Consider the following 25,077-nt stretch of genomic DNA (forward strand, 5'->3'; position numbering starts at 1 on the left):
CAATTGTCTACAGCCAGAGCTTTGACCAAGTCTCTTAACTAGCAGCAAGTTTCCTTTCACAGATGTTGGTGGCAGTCCCCCTCGAGTTAATACTGCACCACAAGCATACACTATAAATAACAGATATACACTCTCCCGAGAGGAGACAGCGTCCATCTCACAAACAAAGAGGAAAATTTTCTTAAATTGTTGTAAAAAATGTTCGTTTCTTCAGTATTTTAATTGTAGTGCCCACATCTTTACAGGGAATTTCATCAAGGAAGAAGTTTTGTAAGTTCTCACTTACCTTGGTCATATAGGACACAGGGAATTAAGTTTTCATCCATAATGTGCTCTTTAGGTGGGGCTTCTGAGTACTCTGAAGGTACACGTGATGTGACTAGTGATCAAACTCCCTCATGAGGAGAAGTTCATCACAGTCAGGGCAACTGCTTAAAATGCAACATAAACAGGTCTGTGTCAATATTTTGACTTTGTGTAAACAATTCAAGCTGCATCACTCTTGAGATAATGACACATAATGCCGTACAAAACACTCTGGAAGGGTTTTACTGAATTAATTTGCATTGGAGCTCTGTAAGAAAATTGGTCTGTAGTGGAAAAGTGTGAATTTCTGTGGTCCTGTTAAATATGATCCTAACCACGTCTGGAGCTTCCAGAAGGCATCCAGGGAAAGGGCTTCTCCACTGCAAGGTAAAAGGGAGTGATTTTCAGAGCCTGCAATGCCTTTAATCCGTTTACAGAGCTTCAGAAATTCAGTATGACAGACTGCAATATCTGATTCTGCCAGAGTATAAATGACATATTTCTTACCACTCTGATGCTACAGCTCTGGGCAAACACTTTTTCTGCTTTTCTGCAACACCATGAGTTCAAGCTGGAGAGGACATCGATCAGTGTTTTAGAACCCTGCTAATAAAACTAAGGGAAAGCAATCTGTACATAGGAGTTTATTTAGATGCCCACAAATTTTAAATCATTCCCCTTCATAGCTCAGCCCACTGGGTATCTTATCCAACTGAATTACCATTGGGTTTTACAATGTGATATACAAAATGAGCTGACATTATGATTTACAAACATCCTTTGAGTATCATATAAAACACAACTCTTTCCCTTATTATACAATCATCAGGGCAATGCAAATAGAGTCGATACATTATTAGCTGAAAATGACGGGGGCATTTTAAGAAAATAAATTTAACTGTACCACACAAAGCTGTTAACTAAAACAAAACCTGTTTAAAAAATTGGAATAAAGTTATCTGAGTGACTGAAAGTAATTTTATATTCTTTGCCACTGTCCCCTTATAATAGTACCTCATTTAAAAGACAATTAATATTTTCACTGTATAGTCAACACTTCTTTCTTATTAATCAGTTTCACATTTTCTGCATGAAACTATGAAGAACTCACAAATGTAGACTTTCCAAACCGTAGCCACTATACTTATTTCTGCAATCTTTTCCATGTATTCGGTGTGTTTAATTAAATAAACAGAGATAAAAACCAAAAAACACTACACAAATGAGCAGAACAAAACACAACAGCACATTAAAATTGTGACATTTAAGCTGTAGATGCATCGCCATAGAAATATATTCTTGTTCTAATGCCACAAACTTTCTAGCCTCATGAAAAAAATCCACATTAGCTGAAGAGAATCTAAGCTCTAACCTCCATATAGGGCTAAGACTCTTGATTTAAATTCCTGTCTAAACTTAGGTCCTCAACAACGCAGAAAATTTAAGTATTTTTGAATGTCATAAAATATGAAAAGATAAAATCTGTTTCTGAGCTGTTGGCAATGGAAATTACCAAGCATTAAGGTCCCCTGCCCTTCACGTGGCTGGAACAGGTGTCTCTGCAACTTTGTCACTATGGCAGCAGTGACTGAGGATGATGGACATCGCTATCACTGTAAACACAAAAGAGGAAAAGTTCTGAACTCATCAATGATGCTACAAATGCAAGCAAATTCTAACCTTACTCAACTTAAACTATATTATCCTTAAATTAAACTATACTATGCTTAACTTAAACTATACTCAAACGATATCACCCTAAGGGTCTCTGACTGTTTTAGTGCTGTATAATCCAGAGGAATTATGCTCAACAGAATACTGATAATGACCGGTGATTCCTTCTCGAATATGTGTTGAATTAGCAGTGGGATGTGGTTTCAGTTCCATTTCTCACTACAGAAGTCTCGTCGCTGCTCTGCATGTTGGGAGAAGAAAGTGCTTATTCTGCCATTTCATTCAGTTCATGGCATTTAATGTTATAGTTTAAGACAGACTTATTTTGATTACTTTCACTTTGTCCACACCTCCGAATGCTTTAAAATGTTGGACAGCTGTGAAATATAAGTACTATGCAATCTGACTGTACATACATACATATTTTCATAAATACATCTAACAGGGACCTTGGAACCAAGTATGTGATCTCATGGGACAAAATCACAACAGGCTGTCTTATCTGTAAAATCTAGATTCAAAGTAAGAAGAGCTGAATCCTATCAATGTTGCCAATACACAAATTAAACCAAAAATACAGCATTAGTATTACCCATGGAAATAATTTAAACATATTTGCAAATTTCTTGACAGGAAAGGTGTGTCATTTACAACACTGAAAACTCGTAGCAACCACTGATCTCTATGCGCTGTACTGGAAGTCGCCCTGGACAAGGCTAGCAAGGATGAGCGTAGTGACAGGTCCCAAAGGCAACTCCCAAACATCTTCCTCGCTCGGAGACTTTGGTAATTGTCTGTTGTACAAAACGCCAGTGCCCACGGCCTCCTCTCAGGTGTTAGCTCCAGCAGTTCTCCTCCCTCGCACAGTCCGGTCTGACCGGGTCAGTTATTGTTGAGACACTCTAAATCCACCGAGCAGCAGACATTCCCATTCTGCACAGACAAACAAGCAGGACAGGTCACAGGGAGCAAAGGGCTGCTGGCATGCAGAGATGGGTGCGTCCCTGACACATCTAACACCTAAAAACACCTGTCCCCAGCATCCAGGGTGTCGGCATTGCCCCCAGCGCTGGCGCTTTCATCACGGCTTTGCCAGAGGGTACTCAATTGGCCTGAGCTACCACAGGAACCCGAAACCTGGACGTGGTCCCCATAATAAAATACAGCACGGCAATGGCAGCAGGGGAGTGGATTCTTCTCTCATGCAAGAAAGTTAATGGAGAGAACTTTGATGTGATCCACACAAGGAAGCTTTCTGCTTGTCTGAAATTAGCAGACACTTCAGGTTCTTGGCTCATGGCAGAGATGGAGGAGACGGGGGCAACATAAACACCATACATCTTTGGAATTTAATCTATTGTTAAGCACCTTCTTCTAACTATACAGTCATTTATAAAGCTATCTTATGCAATAAGAAAAAAGTACAGCAACTACTAGAAGCCCAAAGAAGCATTTTGGTTTTACTTTTCTTTTTTGTTTTTTAATCCGTCAAAAATCTACAGAAAAGAGACCTCAAAAGAATGGCAGAAAAGCTACCTTCAGTAATTTAAAGCCCTGGGGCAATAGCTTTCTCTCCCAGAGCGAACAGAAGAACATTTTATATAACCCAAAACAACATTTTCATAATTCTGATATTAGCACAGTGGGATCATCGCTGCACAAAGCAAGGGAAATAGACTGCACTCCTGCATGAGAGCCACTGGATTAATTACATCTTGATGAGATCAGGGAACAGAAACCATGACATTCCCTTGCCATCGCTATTGTGGGAGTGCCTTTATCTCGGAGCTGCAACGCCTTTTTACTTGCGTACTTGCCGGTGAAACGTTTATATTAGTGTTTTTGCCTCAGCTTACCAGCTCTGTAATACACATTTTCATGAACATCCACACTAGGTAATTATTGAAATGTTACCCTTGACTCATACTGAGAATGCCTGAAGGGCACTTCAAGAGAATGTCTGAAAGTTGCATTAGGACATTAACATATCTGCGCTCAACATTTTCAACAAGGAGAGAATTGTTTCGCTTCTACTCTGCCAGACAGAAAACACATGGTTTTTCTGCAGGCCCTCAGGTCTCATTTTCTTCCCCAAGACCTTCATGTGAGCCTCCAGGGGCAGAACAGGACCCTGATTTTATCATGTACATTCCATGACCGCTCCACCTGCCCATCGTACCTTGCATTTGCAGGTCGTACAGGGAGATCCCGCCATCGTCCATACAGCGCCGCTGAGCCTCGTGATTCCATAGCCATCCGGACAGGTTTTCCTGATGTCATAGGTGATGTTGTCAGCCAGGCAGGGGTCACTGACACAGTGAGGACAGCACTCTCCTTCTGAGATGGCTGTGTACTCGCAGTTCAGGGTCGGGCACTGAAGAGGCCAACAATCCACCTCTCCTTCCTTTAAATATTGAAGCAAATGTCATCAAGCTTGCCATTTATGAACCAACAAGAAACTCTGCAGCCTTTTGAATGGAAAAACATTGTTTTGCCAAAATCACAATAAACTGTATGGTTCAGACCATGGTTTGGCTGATCACACAAATACATGTTTGAATATTGGGGTGAAGTTTCCTAAATGTAGCAGATTATCATTTGGTTGATTCCTGACTAAACAACAACACTGTCATCATCATCGCAGGAGAACCGGAGTCCTTTGGGGTTTTTGAAGGCAGGGTTAAATACTGGGTACCAATATTTTCTGCAAATGATAATTTTTGCTGTGATTGCCTTGCAGACTCATGCACTCTTTCTGCTCCTAGTCACATAAACACCTCTGCAGGATCACGGCAGGCATTTAAACAAAAAATTAACACTGCAGATAGGTGTAGGTTAGTACACTGGAGAAGCACTGAACATCGATCAAAGTAGCAACCGCCTATATCAACTTCACTGTCAGCTCCTAAAGGAACGGTCAGAGCAATACCATTCGTGTTCCACTGACTCACTTTACTCCATTATTTACTTATTTTTATTTTATTAATATTTTTATTTAAAAAACCACCAAACTGAAGCAGTTTAGTGGGTAGAGACATGAGGAAGACAGAAACATCAGGTCACTTCTGCAGAGTATTTCTCTGTGTGTCTAAATTTAACCTGGAAAGGTCTTCAGTAACTTGCACTACACTGCTCTGTAAACACTCCAGATGCTGAGAACATCACACACTGCACAGAACCTTACACACAACCCTGATTTAGGGCATCACTGTCTTACAGCTCTGGCTGTTAGCCCAATCATAAAATTAAGCAAGAAACTGCAAGCCACAACCTCGATACTTACTCTGTGCATTATGGATAATTGCCTCATGACGGTAACTTAGCTTCAAATGTAATTTCCATCCTGATGCTCAGACACCTCTTGATTAGTAACATTTATAGAGACTGTGTTATACAGACAGCTATAAATGGAAAACTGATAATTTTAATGAACTTCATTGATGCACTAATTGGTACATCTATGGAAAATCTAAAACTTAAAGGGAAATATCTATAATGTCTAATGAGAAAATAAGCGTTCATTATTTTGTATGTTTTTCTAGTAATTTCAGTCCTCTTTTTCCCTCTTTATTTGGTTAATTTTTTTTTTCTAATTTGTACAGTGGCACTGGCACTCCATGTTTCCAGATTTGCAGAATTCAAATAAATCAATAAATAAATTTATTGTTCCTTTTGACAAGACAGGCCCACCAGATATAATTAAAAACTGAAACTTCTCCAGCCAACTCCATTACATGCATAAAAGGTTTGAAAAAGTCATCAAAAGATCAGACAACCTCATAAATAAGTTCTCAAAAGCAGACTAATGCTAAAATTAATATAGCGTCGAGACTTCCAAGCTTTCAGTTTTTCTCGTTAGACCTACTTATTCAGCAGCAAGACGAAAGCTGATGGTGTAGCTTTCAGTTCCCTAGGGCTTTGTAAGAGCTTTGCCACCATCCCCAGCCTGAAAAGAAGGTGAAGAAAGAGCCATGAGCCTGCCTCCTGGTCTGCTTCACTAAAAATCATAATCCTTATTGTTGGAACCCTGGGCACTGAGAATTCCAGGCTCTCTGTGCTGACAGGCACTGACCCCCAGGCAAACACTGCATTGACCTGAGGCCGTGGAACAGCTTCCAAAATTGAGTGACAGCACTGGGATTGTGGGTGTGTGGTTTAAATAGATGTGTGTGATAGCACAGGGTGGAAAACACGGAGTTTAAGGGTTTAGAATATAGCAATTATATATATAAAGCAAGATGGAGGTTTTAGGGCAGAGGCTGAGTCCTTCTTTTTCACATTCTTCTTCCTGGGTCTGGGTGGTATTTTATAATTGGATAGAAAACTCCATGTTGCGGGCCATGGATGGTTATTTAGGTGTCATTTCTTAATTGGACAGCTTATCATTAAAAGGCCTTGTAGAGAGAGAGAGATAGGGGCATTCTTAGTTTGTTAGCTAGACGTGCTGTAGCACTCATGGCTTGTGAGACTGTAACAGAGATAAGAATCAATAAACATCGGAGTCCGAACACGAAACACCATCTCGCTCATTTAATCCCCACCCTGGAAGAAAGAAGGCAAAACGCGACACCGTGTAATTCTTACTCCTATCCCAAGTGCTTTGCTCGTACCAGGCAGCGGCACTGCTGGCAGCTGTAGGTCCAGTTGTCCCCGCTGCGGTAGAGCTTGTGGCCGGTCTGGTCGAGGCACTGGCTGGTGACGCGCGTGTCGCACTCGGGGCAGCAGAAGAGGTCAGCGCTGGGGCTCCGGCAGTCACAGGCGGTTCTCCGGCAGAAGATCCTCCCGTCCTGCGAGGACACACGGCCCCGGCGTCACCCACAAACTGCCAGACAGACACCCGGGTAACACAGGGCGTGTGCCTCGAAGGGCACGCCTTTGGCTTGTCAGGAAATATTTATTTCTTAGTCTGCTCCACGCCACTAAGGGCTGGATCTTGCCTGTCACAGCAGTCCTATCCCGCTTTCTGTAAGTGCACGGATCCAGTTCTGTCTGAAACTGAGAACACTCTTTTTCTGTCTCCAGCCAACTGAATTTAGAAGCAGTCAGTACCTCAGTGAAATACAGTGAAGCAATTTCATATCTCATTGGTTACATCAACAAACCCTTCAAGAATCTGCCACTCTAATACATATAATATTTATTTAGCACTATTTTGACTGAATGTACCACTGTGAAGAAAATAAGTTGAATAAAGGTGGTCCCTTTAACTTAATCAGAACAAAATACGGCACAATCACAGTAGCACTAATTGTTCTTTATTCTGACCTGTGTCTGCCCCACACCTGGACCTACAGTACACCAGCTTAAAGATAAAAGAACTTACCATCATTCATTATAACTCAATGCATGCATTACAGAGGGCCTGGATAAAGCTACGCTCTGCCTTGGATCACAACTATACAATTCCTAAAGCAACTCCATCCATTTCCCTGCAGTTTTTCCTAGCCTCATGGGAACTCTGTTCTCAGTTTATTATCTGATGTAAGGAAGAAAATTTCATTGCCACCAAATATAGGAACACCTTTCAACACAAGGGAATTTATTTCCTCTGATCCTTGAAATAAAGCTTATTTCTAATAAGAGTGAGTGCAGCCCAGGATGTCTTTTCCACAGGCAGACAAAACAGCCATAAGCAGAGCGAAGGATCACAGAATGGCTGGGGTTGGAAGGGACACTAAAGCTCATCTTGTTCTAGCCCCCGCTGCCAGGAGTTGCTCAGCTTGCAGCAGGGGGAGGTTCACTGGTTATGGCCTCGTGTAGGAACCAGGGTTTGATTCCTGTTTTCAAGCAAAGACAGTCTTGTCCTCCATGCAACATGTACAAAATCACCATCAGGGAAGCACCGTGTGTAGCGTCAGTTCAGCATCACTGCTGCATTTCATCGCGGTCTTGAGTGGATTAGAATATTCCTTGCTATTGTAAAAATAATTATCATTATTTCTTATGCCTAGCAAAGCTGAAGATGACACAAAATTACGAGAAAGCAGAAAACATGCCAGGTTAACAAGGATCTGAACCGCTTTTGCCAGCTGCAGGGCATGCGTTACTCGACAAGCTTTGTTCAGCCTTGTATCAGACTAAGGTAAGAATTCTGTACTGGTGGCCAGACTGCCACTTGAGCTGCGGGAGGAGGGATAAACAAACTTCATCCTCACTCAGCAGTCTGAGTGAATCGCAGAAGAATGAAGAAGAATGGCAGCAGCCCATTTCCTTAGCTGTGGGTTTGGCCAGGTCCAGCTGCATGTCAAAAGCCAGCTTAGCCCAGCAGCTCCTGATGCTCCAGGCATGGGACAGGAACCCAGGGAACCCAGGGACCATGGCAGCCTCTGCTCTTCTGAGCTGGTTAACAGTGGCTAACAACAGCCTGTCTGCTTAAATGCAATTCAGTTTCTAAACTCTCGAGATCAGTTTTCAAAATTCCCCTTTTGCCTGGTGACACTGCTGGCAATTCTGTGCTTCCCTGAGCACGTTTCACCTTGCCTTTACTCTCCATATTTCAGAGCACTGAAAAGACCTGCTGATTTGGCCAGAGAACTTTTGGTAATCATAGTACACTGCTACTCTGTTTCGTCTCTAAGCATCTGTGTTTTGTGTACAAACTCATCAGCTCTACACCTTTCAAAAGAACATTTTTATCCTTGTACCGCAGTGACACAAAGCCCCACGAGCTGCACTACCCACATACATCTTTGCAGCTCAGCAGTAGCCCTGAGAAACACATAGAAAACTGAGAAATATTTACAGAAAACCCTATTTTCTTTAGGTGAGTAATAACACACAGCATCTTATTACTAACTCTTCCTTCCCTCCTTCCTCACTGAATCCATTCTACATTCTTCAAAAGCATCAGAGGTACGAACATAAAATTGTTCTCATCACAGCCCGGTTTTGCTTTTTTCATGAGAGCACAACAGCTTCCCACCCCAAATTCTGCCAGCCTTAAATCTGATAGTCTGTTAAATCCACATTAGTTCAGAAAAGTGCCTATACAAGACAGGTCAAATATACTTAAGTAATGTTATACTTGAACACTGCAAATACACTGCAATGTTAAATTAGAGTTTTGAGAATTTATGATTTTTCTAAACTTTATGTACATTTAGATGGACAAGAATGGTTTGAAGACACTGGGTCCAGTGAAACACTTAACCTGTGCTTCCAGTAATGACACTTTGCTTCATTATAGAAATGAAGCAATATCATTTCCTATATTCCATAGTATTCTTCTTGACAAATAGCTTTGAAGTTCATTAAGTAACATCAATGTATTTCATTTCCTTTGCACCAGATTGTGGGTTAAAATGTTTTAGAGATGGCAACTACGTGTTTCAGCCAATGCACAAAATATATCGACCTGTCCTTTGCCAGAATAACTATAGCAAAAGAAAAGCCAGTTTCATTTCAAAACTGACATGCTGATTTGCCTTCTGGATCAAACAAGAAAGTAGGATCATTGCAAAGTCTGAGTAAGTAGTGTAAGGGGTGACTGAGTTACATTCTGCTCTTTTCCTCACTGCAAACTGACCAGGCTGCAAAAGATCAAGTAGGGCCAGTTCTCCATGAACTGCACGACAGGGAGAGATTTGAGAAGTAGTCTGCTGTATTGGAAGCCCTCAGGACGTATAAAAATGCATTTTGATAAACACTGAGTGAAGACTTTACATTCTGCCCAGGATATGATATATGAGGAGCTCTTCCTGTTTTTCCCTGCTCCATAGACAAGAATTTGCTCTTGAAACAGGCAGCTACTGGAAAGAAATTAAATGCAAATGTTAATTCACAGATGGAAAAAGTGAAGTGAGGATGACACAGAGTAAGAGTCATAACAACAGTGTCAGGCTCAGTTTAAACTATGTACTAGTTAATCATTTCTGTATTTCCACATACTGGTAAGAACATTCAACGTAAGAAATACATGCAATGAGAAATGGCAAATGAAACAAATTGCAAGCAATCTAAAATGTGAATACTAATAGTTATAATTCTGCAAAGGCAGACCAGATGTCTTCACATATATTAAACTGCTTATTCTGTTGACTGGAAATCCTTTCATAAGCTTGCCAGTTCCCCAAGATTACCATAAAAGCTTGATATATATTCAGTAAAGTTGTACACTTCAGCTTCTGAAAGGAGGAGTTTCAGGGAGCTGGAGGCTACTTGAAGTAAAAATTACAGCAACTAACAAGAACATATTCCCTACTGAGCCCAAACCAGCAGCGTACTTTTTAGGCTGTATTCACTCTGAAGTCTTAATTTTTCCTTCTGCTACACCACTGCAAAGCAGAAGAGATGAGGCTTTCAGCTTCTTGCAACTTCAAAACACCTCTTTTCCCTTTGTTCCCCCTCAAACCCTCTCACGCTTCTCTGGCTCCCAAGTACTGAGATATGGGGGCCAATTCCCATGCTCCATCTTCAGCTTCCGGCAGAGGCCAAAACCTAATTTTACTTGAACTCCTCCTGTATGGGCCTATAGTGCTCTGCTGTGCCTTTGGACAGCTTTACCCACGCTAGGAACAAAGCAGGTCAAAGTGACCATAAAAGACCAACCACTTCCCGGATCGAGGTGTTTCTAAAATTCTTCTGATTTCAAAGAGAGCATTCCTCTGTTAGCTAGTGAAAATCATGAAAGCAGAGCTAAATGTTCTTCTAACTTGGTTACCATACCAAGAACAAAAAAAAACCCCACAAGTCATTTCCGGGGGGAGGGAAGGGGGCAAAAAAAATAAGAAGCAACAAAATCCCCTGACCCTGATCTAAATATTAACTCTTTAAGGTGCATCCATTGATGCCAGACAAGCAGAGAGAGATGCACTGCTCGAGTGGGAGACCTGCCAACACAGCCAAGGTAAAAGCTGGCCTCCACCCTGCTTCACTCTGAGGAAATCAGGTGCCTGTTGCTGGCTCTTCTGACCTTTGACTCACGCTCAGACCTTTCTTCTCACACAGCTAATTCAAATGTATCCCAAGCAAAGGGAAACACGGCCAACAGGGCGTGGGCTGACCTCAGTGCTGAGAGATGCATATTTGTAGGGAAGAGAAATTAAAATCACTTTTCAGCATTTCCAGTAAGCGTGCTGGACCCTGCACACTGTGTTAAAGGGCAGTGCAAGACCCTCTTCAAGGCACACTGAAATTCTCCGGCCCACAGGGTGAGCCATTACTCAGTTACATGTGTGGTTGTGTAAATTAAGAAAACCAGTGCCCTCCCAGAAGAATATCCGATCCCAGCTTCAGTGTCCACAGCACCGCTTACCTTTTGCCTCAGTGCCTCGAGGTTAGGCTAACAGTTTTGCCAAAGACAGCAGCAGCACAATACTGGGTTTCTGACATGAGAAATTAAAGGACTCCTGATCCCCAAGGCAGCTGGATCTCACCTTGCAGGAGCAAACGGAGCATCTGTCCTCTCTCAGCGTCCACACCTGCCCATTCCGCTTGAGGCCACCTTCGTGGGGACAGTCTCCAGTGCAAGAGGGCCCGGAGGGACAGAGGCAGTCAAAGCCTCCTGCCAGGTTCACACAGGCTGAATCATTCCAACAGGTGTGGATCTTTAAGGCACACTCATCGACATCTGCAAAACAGCGGATTCATTAAATCTGCGGGCACGTTTTTCACGGGGCAAGTTTTATTTCTGCATTCAGTAATTATTGCTTATTCTGCCTCACTGGTGGATGAGGGTGCATTCCCTCTCTATATCCTCCATATTTACTTGATAGTCTTCACGCACTGATGGTTTTTAGGTTATCCTTCAGCATTTATTTTGATTCTACAAAGAACCCTTACACTATCTCCACCAGGCTGAATTGCAAATGCTGACTCTGAGGCACCTCAGTGGAACCACATATCAGTGACAAACCTGAACCTTCAGATAAGGGTGCACACTCATTTCCCAGTGGCTGCAAACTAGAGAGCGAGAGTGACTTGCTGTTAACTAGACCACTCTCTGTCCTGGGTTTTACATCAAAACAGGAGTGCGTTATCCTTCATAATTTCCTAGCATAAGCAGGATTCCCCATACTAAAACCAGTCAGTTGCGTCCTTTTCCCATTGCTGGAAGGTATAAATGAATTGAAAAAGAAAAAAAAAAAAAAAAAAAAGAAATAAAAATAACTCAGAGGCACCTGATACACACACACACAAAAAAAAGTCAAAAAAGTCTTAAAGCTATGCAGTATGCTTTAGCAATGACACAAAGAATAGGTGACAAGAGAAAATCATTATACACCAGAGAAAGTGGATTACAGTATCCCATTAAATTTGCTTTTGGAGGGTAAAATATAATTATTCAATATGAATTTATCTAGGGAGCTCATGCGGTGTTCTATTTCTTGCAATGAAAGCTATTAGGTTTTAAGCACATTGTTAAAATTGGTGTTTCTTTTGGACAATAACTTTGGACTTTTCTTGAACAATATATTGACAAATTGTCCAGATGAAACACCAGTAAACTGGTGGGTCTCTTTCATTCCCAAACGAACAATGAAAACTGTAACCAACAATAGGAGGAAGGGTGGAAAAGAAAATCCTTTAGAAGCATGTGATGGTTTCTGTCATGATATTTCCAGAACAGTACTAGATAAATTCAGAAATTACAAGGAAGAATATGCTTATCATAAGAAATAACCTTATTGCCAGGGTGAAATTTTAACTGTTCAGTATTACCCAGCAGTACACTTTTAAACTTCTCTCTAAATCAACAAAGTCAAAAGAATTAACAAACTAGAGTTACCTGAAATCTAATTTAGGTGGGATGTGGTGTCCAGTGGCCTTACCTTTTGGACAAGAGCCACAAATTCATGAGTTAACACCTCAAAATATCCTGACTTAAAAAGACTAAGAATTCTCTCATTCTGTTGAAGGAAACTCCTTATAAGAATCAAATGACTAAATTCAATCTGGTCTGGATACTACAATTCCTGATTTCAATTCACAAATACTTCAGGAACAAGTGGAAATGACTGTTCCTTGTTGTGCTTACCAATCCAAAGGGAAGCTTACGGATCCACAGGAAAGCTTACAGGGCGTAACTCCTGGGCTACCCTGTGGGCCAGTCTTTTGCAAGAAATGTCCCCAGTGGCCTGACAGCATGATTCAATTGCTTGTCGCTCAGACTTGCCTAAAAACGGTGCATTTTACTGTCCTGAAAGTCTTAATTGCCAGAAAGAACGTTATTGCTCTACCAGAGAACAACTTACCTATAACTGAGTACTCGAAATATTCACTGCTGGTGGTGAAAAAGGTGCAGCAGTAAAAAAAATTAAAACTTGTAGTTCATTGTTTAACGAGTGCCAGAGTACTGCAGGAAGCAAAAAGCATGAAGACTGACATGAAGAGAACTATGAATGAACTGGTATCAAACAAATTATATCCAAATAGCTACTGTAAAACTTAAAACATTCTTAAAGATATCCCATTTTCCTTTCAACAGACTTTGACTTAGATTTTTTTTTTTGTTGAAAACAAAGGTAAAAATGAAGCATTCACTTTGCCTTTGGTGGTTTCAAAAAGCATCATCAATATTGTCTTCCCTACCACATTAAGAACTTCTTGACTGTAATCTGTATGGGATGTAGTAGAGTAACAGCGCAGATTAGAAGGGTAGCTTTCACAGTTCAAAACTAAAAGGATTTCACAGATGAATATTAAGCCCTATTGCCTACAGAGCTGCATTTAATTGCTATACTTATGACACTGAAATCTAATTCTGTTTCAATGTAATTTAACAGATTTATGGAAAGCCAGATGTTAGCAATTATGGAAACTAACATTATTCATGTTCTCAGTAGTGCAGACCTGTTCACACAAAGCCATCTTCATCTCCTCTACATATGCAGAAGGGAAGAACTCCCTATTTATGCACCTCTGCTGCTGTTCTCCATTTTGCACACATAAAAAGGGTGTCCCCACTAAGAGCAGCCCGAACTGTTAAGTGGGAGACTCTTGACAAAGAATCAAAGTAAACATAACATAAATTCCTAACTGCTGCATGACTTTTTGGTTCTTCATGCAAATAATAGTTCATTATTTCTTTATTTAGAATTTATTATTAGTTAGAAGTTTTAGTCATTAATCGGATATAAAAGGCTTGGACACTGCACTCAATTTTCAGCTGAACTTTTAACAGAACTAATTTTCTGAGAAAATCCCTGTGGCAGTTTTTTTGTCATCGTTGACTGCATTTCCTAAAGTCCGAACAAAGACGATGTTCCCAGTAACTTGAGAGAAAAAAGTTATAAACATAACATGTTTTTGTCCCTGTCCCTCCTTCATCAGCCTTAAACCAGACTGGGGGGGGTGGGGAAGGTAAAATATACCAGCCAAATTCTCCCACACTGTTAGCTCTCAGGTACAGAAAGTATTTCATTTTAATGAAGATCAAGTGGCCACATCCAGTGTGAGATCAGCATGCAGATGGCTCTGCAAAGAATGAAAGAAAACACTTGTACTGAGTGAGAAATTTCTCTTCAACAACTGGAATCCATGTGTCAACTTAGGTGTTGAAAAATTAGCCTAGTTCAGTTGTCCAAAGCAATAACTTAGTGAATGTGAAAACTATGATGAGACTTTTGCATTTAGCTTACTTTTGCAGTATTCACACCCTTGCTTAGCCCAAATTCTTTACGTCCCATCAGGTTTCATTTGCTTTCCCACAACTGTTCTCAGAAGATGCGGGCCCAAAATTGGAACATTTAAAGATGGGCAAGGCAAAACTCATTTCCCATTATAACAACACAAAGTAGGAAGGAGATAAAATATTAATTTATAAATCAAGCAACACTTGAAGAGCACTGGAAATGGCAAGGAGATGCCATATTCTTTTCCTACATATAAAGGACAAGAACCAAACATCTGTCTTTACATTTGGAGGGATTAATTCTTTCATGTATCCTGCTAACCTATGGAAATACTCCGATTTTTCACACCTGAAATAGGATTTTGCAATTTTATCCATTACACTGAGGTTCTCTGTGGCAAAAACTATTAATTAACCCAAACAGAAGCGGCAGAACTTTCCTTCCCCTCTCCAGACAGCCCCTTTTCAAGAGGTGAGGACGTAGTGGAAACACCCGCATTTGAGCAGAAACTTGCTTGTCCTGCAAAGCTTTACACAATTTGCTATCAACAACACAGCCAGCAGCAAAGGGACTCCGCTGACCCTCACAAAACTGATCAAGATCTTCATTCTTCAGCCTCTCCAGACAGTGCTTCCATAAATGAATGCACAGCCATAAGCACCTGACCACACACACATTTTAGCAATCAAGTCACGTTTTGTGGATGAAAGAAAGAAAACAAACCACCCAAGATGTGCTCATTTCCAATACACTCTCAAAGTACATGCATAGCACAGTAATGTGGGCAGACAAGAAAAGGGAATCAAAATGGAAGCAAATAATCCCCTGAGACGCAATTTCCTTTTCCATCCTTTTTGGCTGTAATGAGAAGTAATTTGCCTCAGATATGACGAGAGGTCCCACGGCCACTGCATTTGAATCAGGTAGAAGACAAGCATGACTGTACATATCAACACAAGTTCATTAACTTGGTTTCACTGAAATTTTAAATCAATCCCTAGCTACTTCATTTCTTAGTTTTCAAGGCTATTCAGGTTTTAATTGTAAGACTTTTCCACAGCACCTTAATAAATGTGTGCAAGCAAGCCATGCAGCGTGGTGCATTATCGTGGTAAGCTGCTGCAGAAGAAAGAACCTTACTAACGTGCTAATTTAAACTGCTATGGTACATTAAAGCATTACAGTATATTGTAAACGTGAAAAATGTATGTACAAGTTAACTAAACACTGTTTTGACAAATCACTTTTCACAGGCAACTTGTCACTTAATGATTTTTGCCTTCTTTCTAAATCAAAGTTATTTGGGGTTGTCTTTGAAAAAAATATCACCAAACAGATTCATTTTTAGCTAGGAAATATTTTATGATAGTACTTTTATTCTATAGAGACATAACAGTCTATTAAAGAACAGTGCATAGTGCATTACACTCTGAACAAAGAATTTACTAAAGCTTTCTAAAAATACAAGAATGAGTAACCTTGAAGACATGTAACTCAGCTTTCTGCCTGAACACAAAAATTAGAATTTACTAGATGGAAAGTAAGAGAACCTTTATTTAACAGGATAAAATCCACTGACGCCAACTATGATACTGTGAACTTTAAGAAATTCTTTGAGCTGAACAGAAGAAAGTTGCAAAACAGGAGGTTCTAGCTGGTCTTGGATACTCTGTGCCACATGCAAACCTTTCTACCTATACAGCATTTCCCTACCAACAGACAGGAAAGTAATTCTCAGGCATACGGGAAGATTTTTGAAGGACAGGTCTTCCTTTTGTGTGATAGAGAAAGGGGGGGAAAATAAACAAAAGCTAACCTCCTTTGCTTTCACTTTCTAATCTGGATTAGAGACACCACTGTAGTATACTATGGAATACATGAAAGCTTCAGGAACACATTTAAAGTCCCTTCAGATTTGACCCACAAGCACTGCTGCGCCCAACTTTTGTGGCGGACTAACACCTGTGGAGTTTTCTTTCACAAGCTCTTGATTCCTTCCTTTTTCCAGCTCTCATTTCCCCAAACCAGCAACTTGAATCCTGCAGTGAGGTCTAGCTACACTACCCTTCAGGCTGGAATAAATGGTGAATCCTAAAGGGATTTGGTGGGAGGAGGATCCATGTCAAGCTTCCCTACAAAATTTGCAGTGATTCTTAGAGGAAAAAAAAATATATATATAAACAAAACCTGACAGACACTGCTGCCTTGGCTGTTGTTCCTTCTGTGCATTTAAGTCCCAGTGTAGGGACCAAGAAACACAAATCATTATGAAAAAGAACAGAATTGGTAAATCTGCACTCCGGGGTCTGCACAGTCTGCTCTGCAGACTGGAAGCATCTCACTTAGGGATGGAGACTGAAAAGCGCAATTTGCTTTGAGTTTTTGGGTTTATTTTTCTATCAGTAGATAGTCATAAATGCTGTATCACGACAGCTCATCGCTCTCTATGAAGTATTATTGTTTCTTTACCTCAGATTGCAGCAAAGCTCCTAATACAAAATTTAAAACCAACCAAACAAACAACACAGTGGCTGTAGCCTACAGGTTCTAATTGCCAAGCAAACTTTGGTAGCAACTTCATACAGCAATTGTCTTTTGTCTGCGAGCAGTATCCTTAATAACACATTGTGAAAGACCAGGGGCTCATAAAAACACTACTGCGGGAAATCAAATTATATTCCCTTAATTTGAGCCCGCTCACCATCACTATATGAAGCTGACATGCCTGATAAAAGCTGTCTTTGGCTGAGTTTTTGAGCAATAAAAGAATTTTCCCAGTCTTGAAGGGGCCTGGCTAAGCCACACATCCTCGCTGTCCCAGCTCTGGTGCAATATTATGACCTTCCCTGCCGCATCTGCTGATTTACACAACTGTCCCTCACCAGGTGACAAACTGCCCCGTTTTCTCTTTGTCAGTGAGAATTCAGCCTTTAGAAGCACTGAGCTAGCCCACTTCCCAAACAGATGCCATTCTTCTTAATGTATTGCAAGCACTGCAGAGGCAGCGTAAGCAATGACTCAGCTCCATAACACCTACACAAACGTGAGGGAAAAGGGGTTCATCAATATGGACATAACTGTGTCCAACAAAAGCAACTGGCTGCCTGGGCTTTGGGCAGTCTGTCAGAGGTGAGTACTCCCTCTCTGTCTTGTGATCTTCTTTTCTTTATTACTATTATTAGCAGTAGTATTTATTGTTATTATTTTGTAGGAAAGGGTTTCATCTTATTTTACTTCTGTTTTTAGCCTATTTATCGCTCTCCTGCAAGTTTGCCCCTCAAGGAGGAAGAAGAAATGTTTCAAAACACATTGAAAGACAATGGCTCATACCCACCTTGTGCACACAAATTCAGTATACAACACATCAGGAAAAAATACTGTTGCTAAGCAGATGAACTCCCTTTTATCTGAGACAGAGTGAAAGACACCGGTTCTGGCTCTAAATGCTCCACCATGCAAACAAGCTCTGTCATGTGACATATTAGCTAGAACGTGCAGTGTTCTCTCTCTGCTGTACCCAATTCCTAGTTGCATTTTAAAATAAACATCACAGTTTGAAATTTGTCAATATGGGCTAGCAGAGTCTTCCAATTAATTTTTAGTTATTTTATTTCATTGTACTGGTGAAGCAAACTGGTTTATTTCTCTTCCTCACTGGTAGCCTGCAGCAGATGGCTCAGAGGAGCTATTTCATTAAAATAACCCCACTAATTTCACATTCTGTTTACAACTTGCATATGGCAAGAGGAGCACCTCACCTCACAAACTTCCAGCATGCTGTGCAGGTCAAAACGAGGGCAGTGTGTTTTCATGGAGTCTCATTCCTCCAGTCTCCACCAGAGCACAGAACTTTTGGGGCTCCTTTTTGCAGTGCCCAACCCTTGAGCAGTGGTTCAGTGCAAGCAATACTGACCTTCCAGCAGCTGAGCCCACCTGGGGGTCATCCACACTCCTGCCTGTGTGGCTGTCTTCTCCTGACATCAGCTTGGCTCCTGATCTTCTGCTCCCCAAATCAGCTACAGGAGGTTTGGGGCGCCCCGTGTGAGCAGCACAAGTAAAGCCCCAGAAATGTTAAAAACTGCCTCTGCCCCCTCTTGCCTCAGGGCTTTTTGAAGGTTGTGTCATGCTGCTTTGACTCCTCATAAAAAAGGTATTTTCAGCATTGCTCAATTCATCACTCATCTTACAGCATTCAAATACACCAGAGGAGAACTCTTAACATTTGAGAATTCATTTAGAAATACATGACTTTCATCTATTTTATCTACAGAATCATGGAACGCTGAAAAATTTGCCATTTTTGACACAACCACACCCTCTGAAGAAGTTCACTGCTGTGATTTTATTGAGCTCCCCATCAGCTTAGGACAACGTGGAAAAAGCTAGCTTAGCTGGACAATCTGCAAAATACTGCTTTGAAAATTATTATCCTTCCTCTGCATTTTAAAATTCTGAAACTACCTTATCCCAAGGACTTCTAAAAGTCAGAATTCATAAAAGATGTGAATGCTTTTTTACAAGTAAATGCATATATTTTTGTTACAAATTGTTATTTTCCTTATAGACTGAAATCACAGAAAACACCCTCTGAAGTTATGGACATGATAAATGAAATTTACAGCATTAAAAACAAACAAACAAAAAACACCAAAAAACCAAACAAAAGGAGGAGAAGAGCTTCTATAGGAAACTCATATAACAGACTAGAGATTAAGTAGATGAAGTAAGTGAAATTCCAAAGAAAGCACATAACACTAGGAGCCAGCTGATCCGTACCTCTATGGAATTTAAAACGGGATCCCTTCTAAAGAGTTTTAAACTCGCCTGGTAAAATACCACATGGAAATTACGTATAAGGCAAATAACTGAGAAGGTGGAAGAACTCGAGGGCAAGGAGCCAGCATTCACTCCTCAAGGAGCCTCATCCTTCATCCTCCCACAGAAACACCTGACAAACTCCTATGCACCCATTAAAAACCCCGCTCTGTTCATGCTCTTGGAAATGGGTACATAGAGGATTTGATGTTACCCACATAACTCTAAAAATTAAACGATGAAGATGCTGAAAAATGGAAACCAAGCAAACCGAGGCGCCCCAGACATGCCACAGATACGTCCTTCTACCCCCACTCTGCTGAAACCTGGAACTGGAATGGGATTCATTCCCCGTTTGTGGCCGGCCATGCTCCCCAGCAAGCCCACTTTCACCGCGGGTTCCAGAGCCGCTGTGCTCCGGCAGACGGAGCAGACGGTCACACTCTGGCTGTCCCTCCTGCGGGAGCCCCTGAGGGTGCAGACAGACAGACACCCTCGGTGCACCCCATCCCGGCCTGACACACCCGGGAACTCGGGGAACACCATGCACAAGGAAAGGGGGGAATGAAAAAAAGGCTCTGCTGATGATTGCTTACCACCACAGGACTCCCCGGAAGGAGAGTAGCTTCCATTGTCATGGAAACCGCTTCTGCACTCACAGTGGTACCACCCTGGGAGGTTAACACAGCGTGAATGGTTGTGACACTCAATGATCCCCTCTGCACACTCATCAATATCTGCCTCAGAGAAAAACACAAGCCAGCCAGGAAATTAATTTCCTTTGACACCAGTACCGTAGGATTTTTTTTTTTTTTTTTTTTTTTAATCTTATTGGTTTGGAGGTTTTTTTTAAAGATTTCCTTTAATAGATGGATCAAGGTTTATTACAGCTCCAAACAACAGACATTTAAAGCATGACTCACATAACAACAATAAAAAATAACAATAATACATCATGTAATCTGTTACAGACAAGACATTCTTTTGCACCGTGATTTGTTGAAAATGCAAACCAAACATGCAGATTTTTTGCTCCCTGTTCCTGTCGGGGGGCTTTTGTTTGCTTTTTAAACTCAGAAATTACATTACATTCAAAGCCTTGCAGAACAGGCTGTCCACTGAAAAGCCAGCTTCAGCAATACTCCTGCTTAACAAACTGCATGTGCCAGGACACCTCGGAAAGAAAAAGCATTTCCTTCAGTATTTGCATTTCCGGCATTCAGCTGCGATACTGGCAGCTATCTGGAACTGAAGGTGCTCAGAACACTTCACAAACACTGGTTAATCTCTTTTGTTCCTATGATCAAAATAAATACCAAGTACAAGCATAACAACGCGTGTCAAACAGAAGAAGCAGTCCACGTTGCAGCTGCAATAAAACATTTAGCTGGAAAAGAGTGAGGCAAATGACAGCAAGTCTGCAGCAATGGAAGGATACAGCACAATGAATGCCCTGCTGAGTTTCAATAAATGTGCTGTTTTTAGAAAGGGGTTTCTCAGATTTCTGTAACATGTTTAATAGAGACTGCGTAATTGCCGGTAACCTTGGCTAATCGTGGCTGGCACCTGGCTGCTTCTCCCCTTTGAGCATTTTTTCAGCACATTTTGTAGGGTTGTAATTAAAATTAGCAAATTCATTACATGTTAACCTTGTGGTAATTTAAGAAGCCATTATATTTGCATTCCTCTATTCAGCTCAAGCTTTTTTTTTGCCTTTTTTTTTTTTTTTTTTTTTTTTTTTTTTTTTTAAATTTTGGACAGTTTTCAGCTGGGTAACTTATCAATTAAAAGGAGACTGAAATTTCCAAATAATTCCCACTTTCACCCACTGAGATTTTTTTTTTCTTGGCACGTTTAAAACGTGCATAAAATTGTGCACACCAAACGAAAAAAAACTTGGTGAAAATAGGTTTGGAAACTACATTTAGCTCCACAAGCACCAAAGGATAAATGTCTCATGATCCTGATTCAAGACTGAGTTAAGGTGATTAACTAACCACAGAATGCAGCTTTTATCTCCATTTCCAAAATACACACACCAATATGGTTTCACAGGCTGCACTGGAGTTGTGCTGATGTACATGGAAATCAATCTGAATGAGGTATCCTTCAACACAATCCCATTTTCTTACATCTTACAAGCAATACCATAGAGAAGTTCGATTCTTCCTCATTTCAGTAACGGTATTTATTCTTGTTGAAATATGGCTGAGAAACCTAAAAAATGCCATTTTTCCAAGATTCGTGTTCGCCCTCACTCAAGCACGAACCAAGTTATCTACATAACAGGATCATAAACACTATTTATTTCTAGTTTTATTCAGCTCCCATCCAACAATACAGTCAATTTTTAAATGCTTTAAGATCTGTCACTGCTGCCACCTTTTCTGTACTTTGTACTTGGTGGAAGCTAATTTTAGTGTTAAAACGCTGCACGAATCCAGCTGTCCATCAACGGTGAGTGCTGCTTGCAAACTCAGACACTTTCAATTCATTACAGCAAATGGAATTTATAACCACGATCTTTTCACATGTCATGGCTGATAAAACAGGTTTAATCCTATTTGGAAAGTGAATGACTTCGCTACTGCGGGTCAATTGCAAATGAATCCTTCTCACTTTCCTTTCTTTCCCAGTGCTGGAGTGGAGAATGTTTCTGTTTAAAGACTGCTTCCTCGCGTCAGTCCTGTACTGGGCTTCTGGCTGCTCAATTTTACATTTTTAATTTACAGCATCAATGGAGTGTTCCTAAAGTTCACGTCTAAACTTAAGGCCTTTCAAAAGTATATGATTGAGGCTCGTGGTAAAGGACACTAACTGATGAGCAGCTACTTCTCAGAAAGCCAGGGCACCAAAGCTAAGCAGCACTCCACTCAGTGGAAGAAGAGACATTAGGTTATGTCTCTACCTTATGCCAAAAAGTAAAATAATGCATAGAACTCTTTCAAGACTGGATGACTTTACTGTGGCAGTACCATACCTGTTAAAGCTTTTGTTCCCTGATGTGCAGGGAGACACTAACCCATTTCTTCAACCAGCAGAGCTAGGAAAAAAAGACTTGCTTTCAGTTTTACAGGTTCTTCCTTTACCTCCTCCATCTCCTGAAATCAGTGGAGCTATGCCAGCATTGCCCTACTCTCGCTGGGGACGGTGGGCAAAGGACAGGAGAAGCTACATGGGCTTTTTTGGGAAAAATCTGCCATGACAGACACCACTGGTGTGGAAGCAATGGGTAAAAAAACTCTTCAAGCTCTACTTCCTACCACTACCTCCCCTCTTCAGGTAAAGCTCAGCCCTCTCTTGCACACAGGTGCTGGGAGGACGGTGCAGGAAGGAGAACGGGGAAGCAATTTTCTGTTTCTGCAGCAGGTCAGAGCTCCTTTGGCAGCAGCAGCAGGTGATGTGATGTGCGTGAAGGGTGATGTGGACAAGGAAAAACTTTAACGGCATCCCCATTTGCCCTACACTTGGCTGTCTCTTGAAATGGTGCACATAAACCCCAAAAGGGGTGGAAACACCGTGAGGAGCTCTGTAAGCTTCTCCTGTGATCCCTGTGCATTGTTTGCAGCACGTGTATAAACAGGAAAACGTTGTGGATGTTTTAGAAATTGAGATTCAGGATGCTCAAAATACCAAGATGGAAAAGCAAGTAGCAGCTTTATAAAATGGTGTGTCATATACCATTACACTATTTAGTTCATTTAATAGACCATTTCCAGCTAGACATCCTGTGTCTTTTCAAAACACTTTTTTTGAGCATTTTCTCCTGCACAAAAAAAAGTTGATGTGCATAAGAACGAGTTCAGGGAATTAGAACCAATTCACTTCCCTCCATCATTGCTTTTCCATCTTTAGATTCTAGCACCATATTTGCATACTTGCCTGAGGATAAAAGTTTTCTATCCAAGTCTGGCTTGGGGTTTTGCTATAGAATTTGAGTTAGACACAGACTGGTTTTGCGTGTTCTGTGTGTGCAGATGCTTACCAGAATGTCCTATGTGTCCTTTCTTCTTAAAGTTAAGCTGAAATGAAAGTACACAATTCTGACCTGTGGGTGAAAACAGCATAGAAATTCTAATCCTTTTGAAAAGAGTACATTAAGACCTGATTAGAAATTCTGTCACTTCACACAGGCCAGAAGAAAGGACCGGACACCAAGGACAACTTTCAGCCCCAAAAGCACAGTGGTGGCTGAGGGGACAAACAAGAAGGATGGGACCTCACAACCTGGAGCTGTAATTGGACAATTCAACCCCAAAATGCAAATGGACCAAAACTTATAAAACTGTGAGACCTCGTGACCAGTCAGGCATTTTGTGACCATTTTGGGTCCACCTTGGGTGTAGCCCTGGCCAGGCTCTTGTCCTGCCCAAGTTGGAACCTGGAGGCCTTTCAATAAATACCTACTTTATTCCCCAGCTCTGTCCAGTCTCTGTTCCAGGTCAGCCTTCCTAAGGCATCATCATAATCTTAATTTTCCTCTGCAGTCTCTGGTTAAGTATCTGCCTTCCCTTTGCATTAAGGGTAGTGTTTTTCATTTCTTGCTCTAATGCAATGTAAGACATGGCTGCTCTTACCACCATGACACTCTTTTTGTAGGGCTTTTTTTCATTCAAGCCTTGTTATAACGTCCATGTAAAAGGAGATCTCGTACAAACCATCTTGTTGCCTGCTTTTACCCCACTCAGTCATTTCACTGCCATTAGCAGAGGACTGTTAATGGATCTGGCAACACTCCACTCTAGTGGCTTTGCAAATGCTCATAAATGGCACAGCTTTGTACTGAAGAATAAAGGCACCAGTTGGTTTCGTACAAGCTCTCGCAGGATATTAATCCTGTCCTTTAAGGACAGGTCTCTAATTTCTACTTTTAGCAGCCTTTTGCATTATTCATAAAGGTATTTATGCAGACAAGAAAAATAGGATAATTTATCTCAAAATAAAACACAATGGCTTCAGAAGCCTGTGAAAAAGTAAAATTAAAATAATTCAGTCTTTTCTAATGCTCCATCACATTTAAGTCACTGTGTGATAATACTAAAAGGAAAACTGTTCAGTGCCATGTAAAAGCTAGCAGTCTACAGTCTCAATGAGACAGAAGAGTTTCATTGTAAAAGTGTCTATTCATCAAACCATTATTGTATTATTTTCCATGCAAAAAATATACATTCCTTATCTTTAGTTTACACTGACTAGGAGACCTATAAGCAGGAAAAACATGTACTAACAAGAAAGGATCACACAGGTCTCAAGCTTCCTGAACTGAAATTGTACCTTGAAAGCTGACTCCATTGCTTCCAGATCATTTCAGCTTTGTTTTCCACATCATAGTATTTTTCTTCAACATAAAAACACCAGAAAAATGCACCCAGCCGACTGAGACATTAGTTGTACTTAAAATACAGCCTCTTCTCATCTCCTACTCCAGCCTAAGCCTCAGTTGCAGAAGACAGAGAGAGCAAGAAAGGGGTGGCACTGTGCAAACAGTGTCCCTGCTGCAAAGGATTCATTCAACTATTTTAAACAAACCCTGAAAGCAAAGACAATTACTTTGGATGAGAACGGATCAAAAAATCTCTTTCACTCTAAAAAAACTCCAACAAACCCTCCCACCTGCCCACCTCTACAGTTTTACATAAACTTATATAAAGGCTGAATTTTATCCTTTATTATTAACCCTTACTTTTTTTTTATATCATTAAATCCCTAT

The 25,077-nt window shown here is 40.9% G+C and overlaps 1 protein-coding gene across 4 annotated transcripts in view; it reads right to left on the reverse strand.

Annotated features, from left to right (window-relative positions):
• Window positions 1-937: 937 nt before the first annotated feature.
• The window catches only part of NELL1 (neural EGFL like 1), a 274,787-nt gene continuing 250,647 nt past the window's right edge, over window positions 938-25,077 (reverse strand). For 2 of the 4 annotated variants that reach the window (XM_040068216.2, XM_040068214.2), the window contains 5 exons: window positions 19,964-20,104; window positions 11,355-11,548; window positions 6,591-6,767; window positions 4,160-4,384; window positions 938-2,913 (listed from right to left, as the gene is read on the reverse strand). In XM_040068216.2, coding sequence (XP_039924150.1) covers window positions 2,863-2,913; window positions 4,160-4,384; window positions 6,591-6,767; window positions 11,355-11,548; window positions 19,964-20,104 — 788 coding nt within the window. In that variant the 3' untranslated portion in view covers window positions 938-2,862. The remainder of the gene's footprint in view (window positions 2,914-4,159; window positions 4,385-6,590; window positions 6,768-11,354; window positions 11,549-19,963; window positions 20,105-25,077) is intronic. The other 2 variants (XM_040068213.2, XM_040068215.2) reach the window with 2 other exon arrangements.

This window comes from Hirundo rustica, chromosome 6 (assembly GCF_015227805.2).
Source record: "Hirundo rustica isolate bHirRus1 chromosome 6, bHirRus1.pri.v3, whole genome shotgun sequence".
NCBI classification, from domain to species: domain Eukaryota; kingdom Metazoa; phylum Chordata; class Aves; order Passeriformes; family Hirundinidae; genus Hirundo; species Hirundo rustica.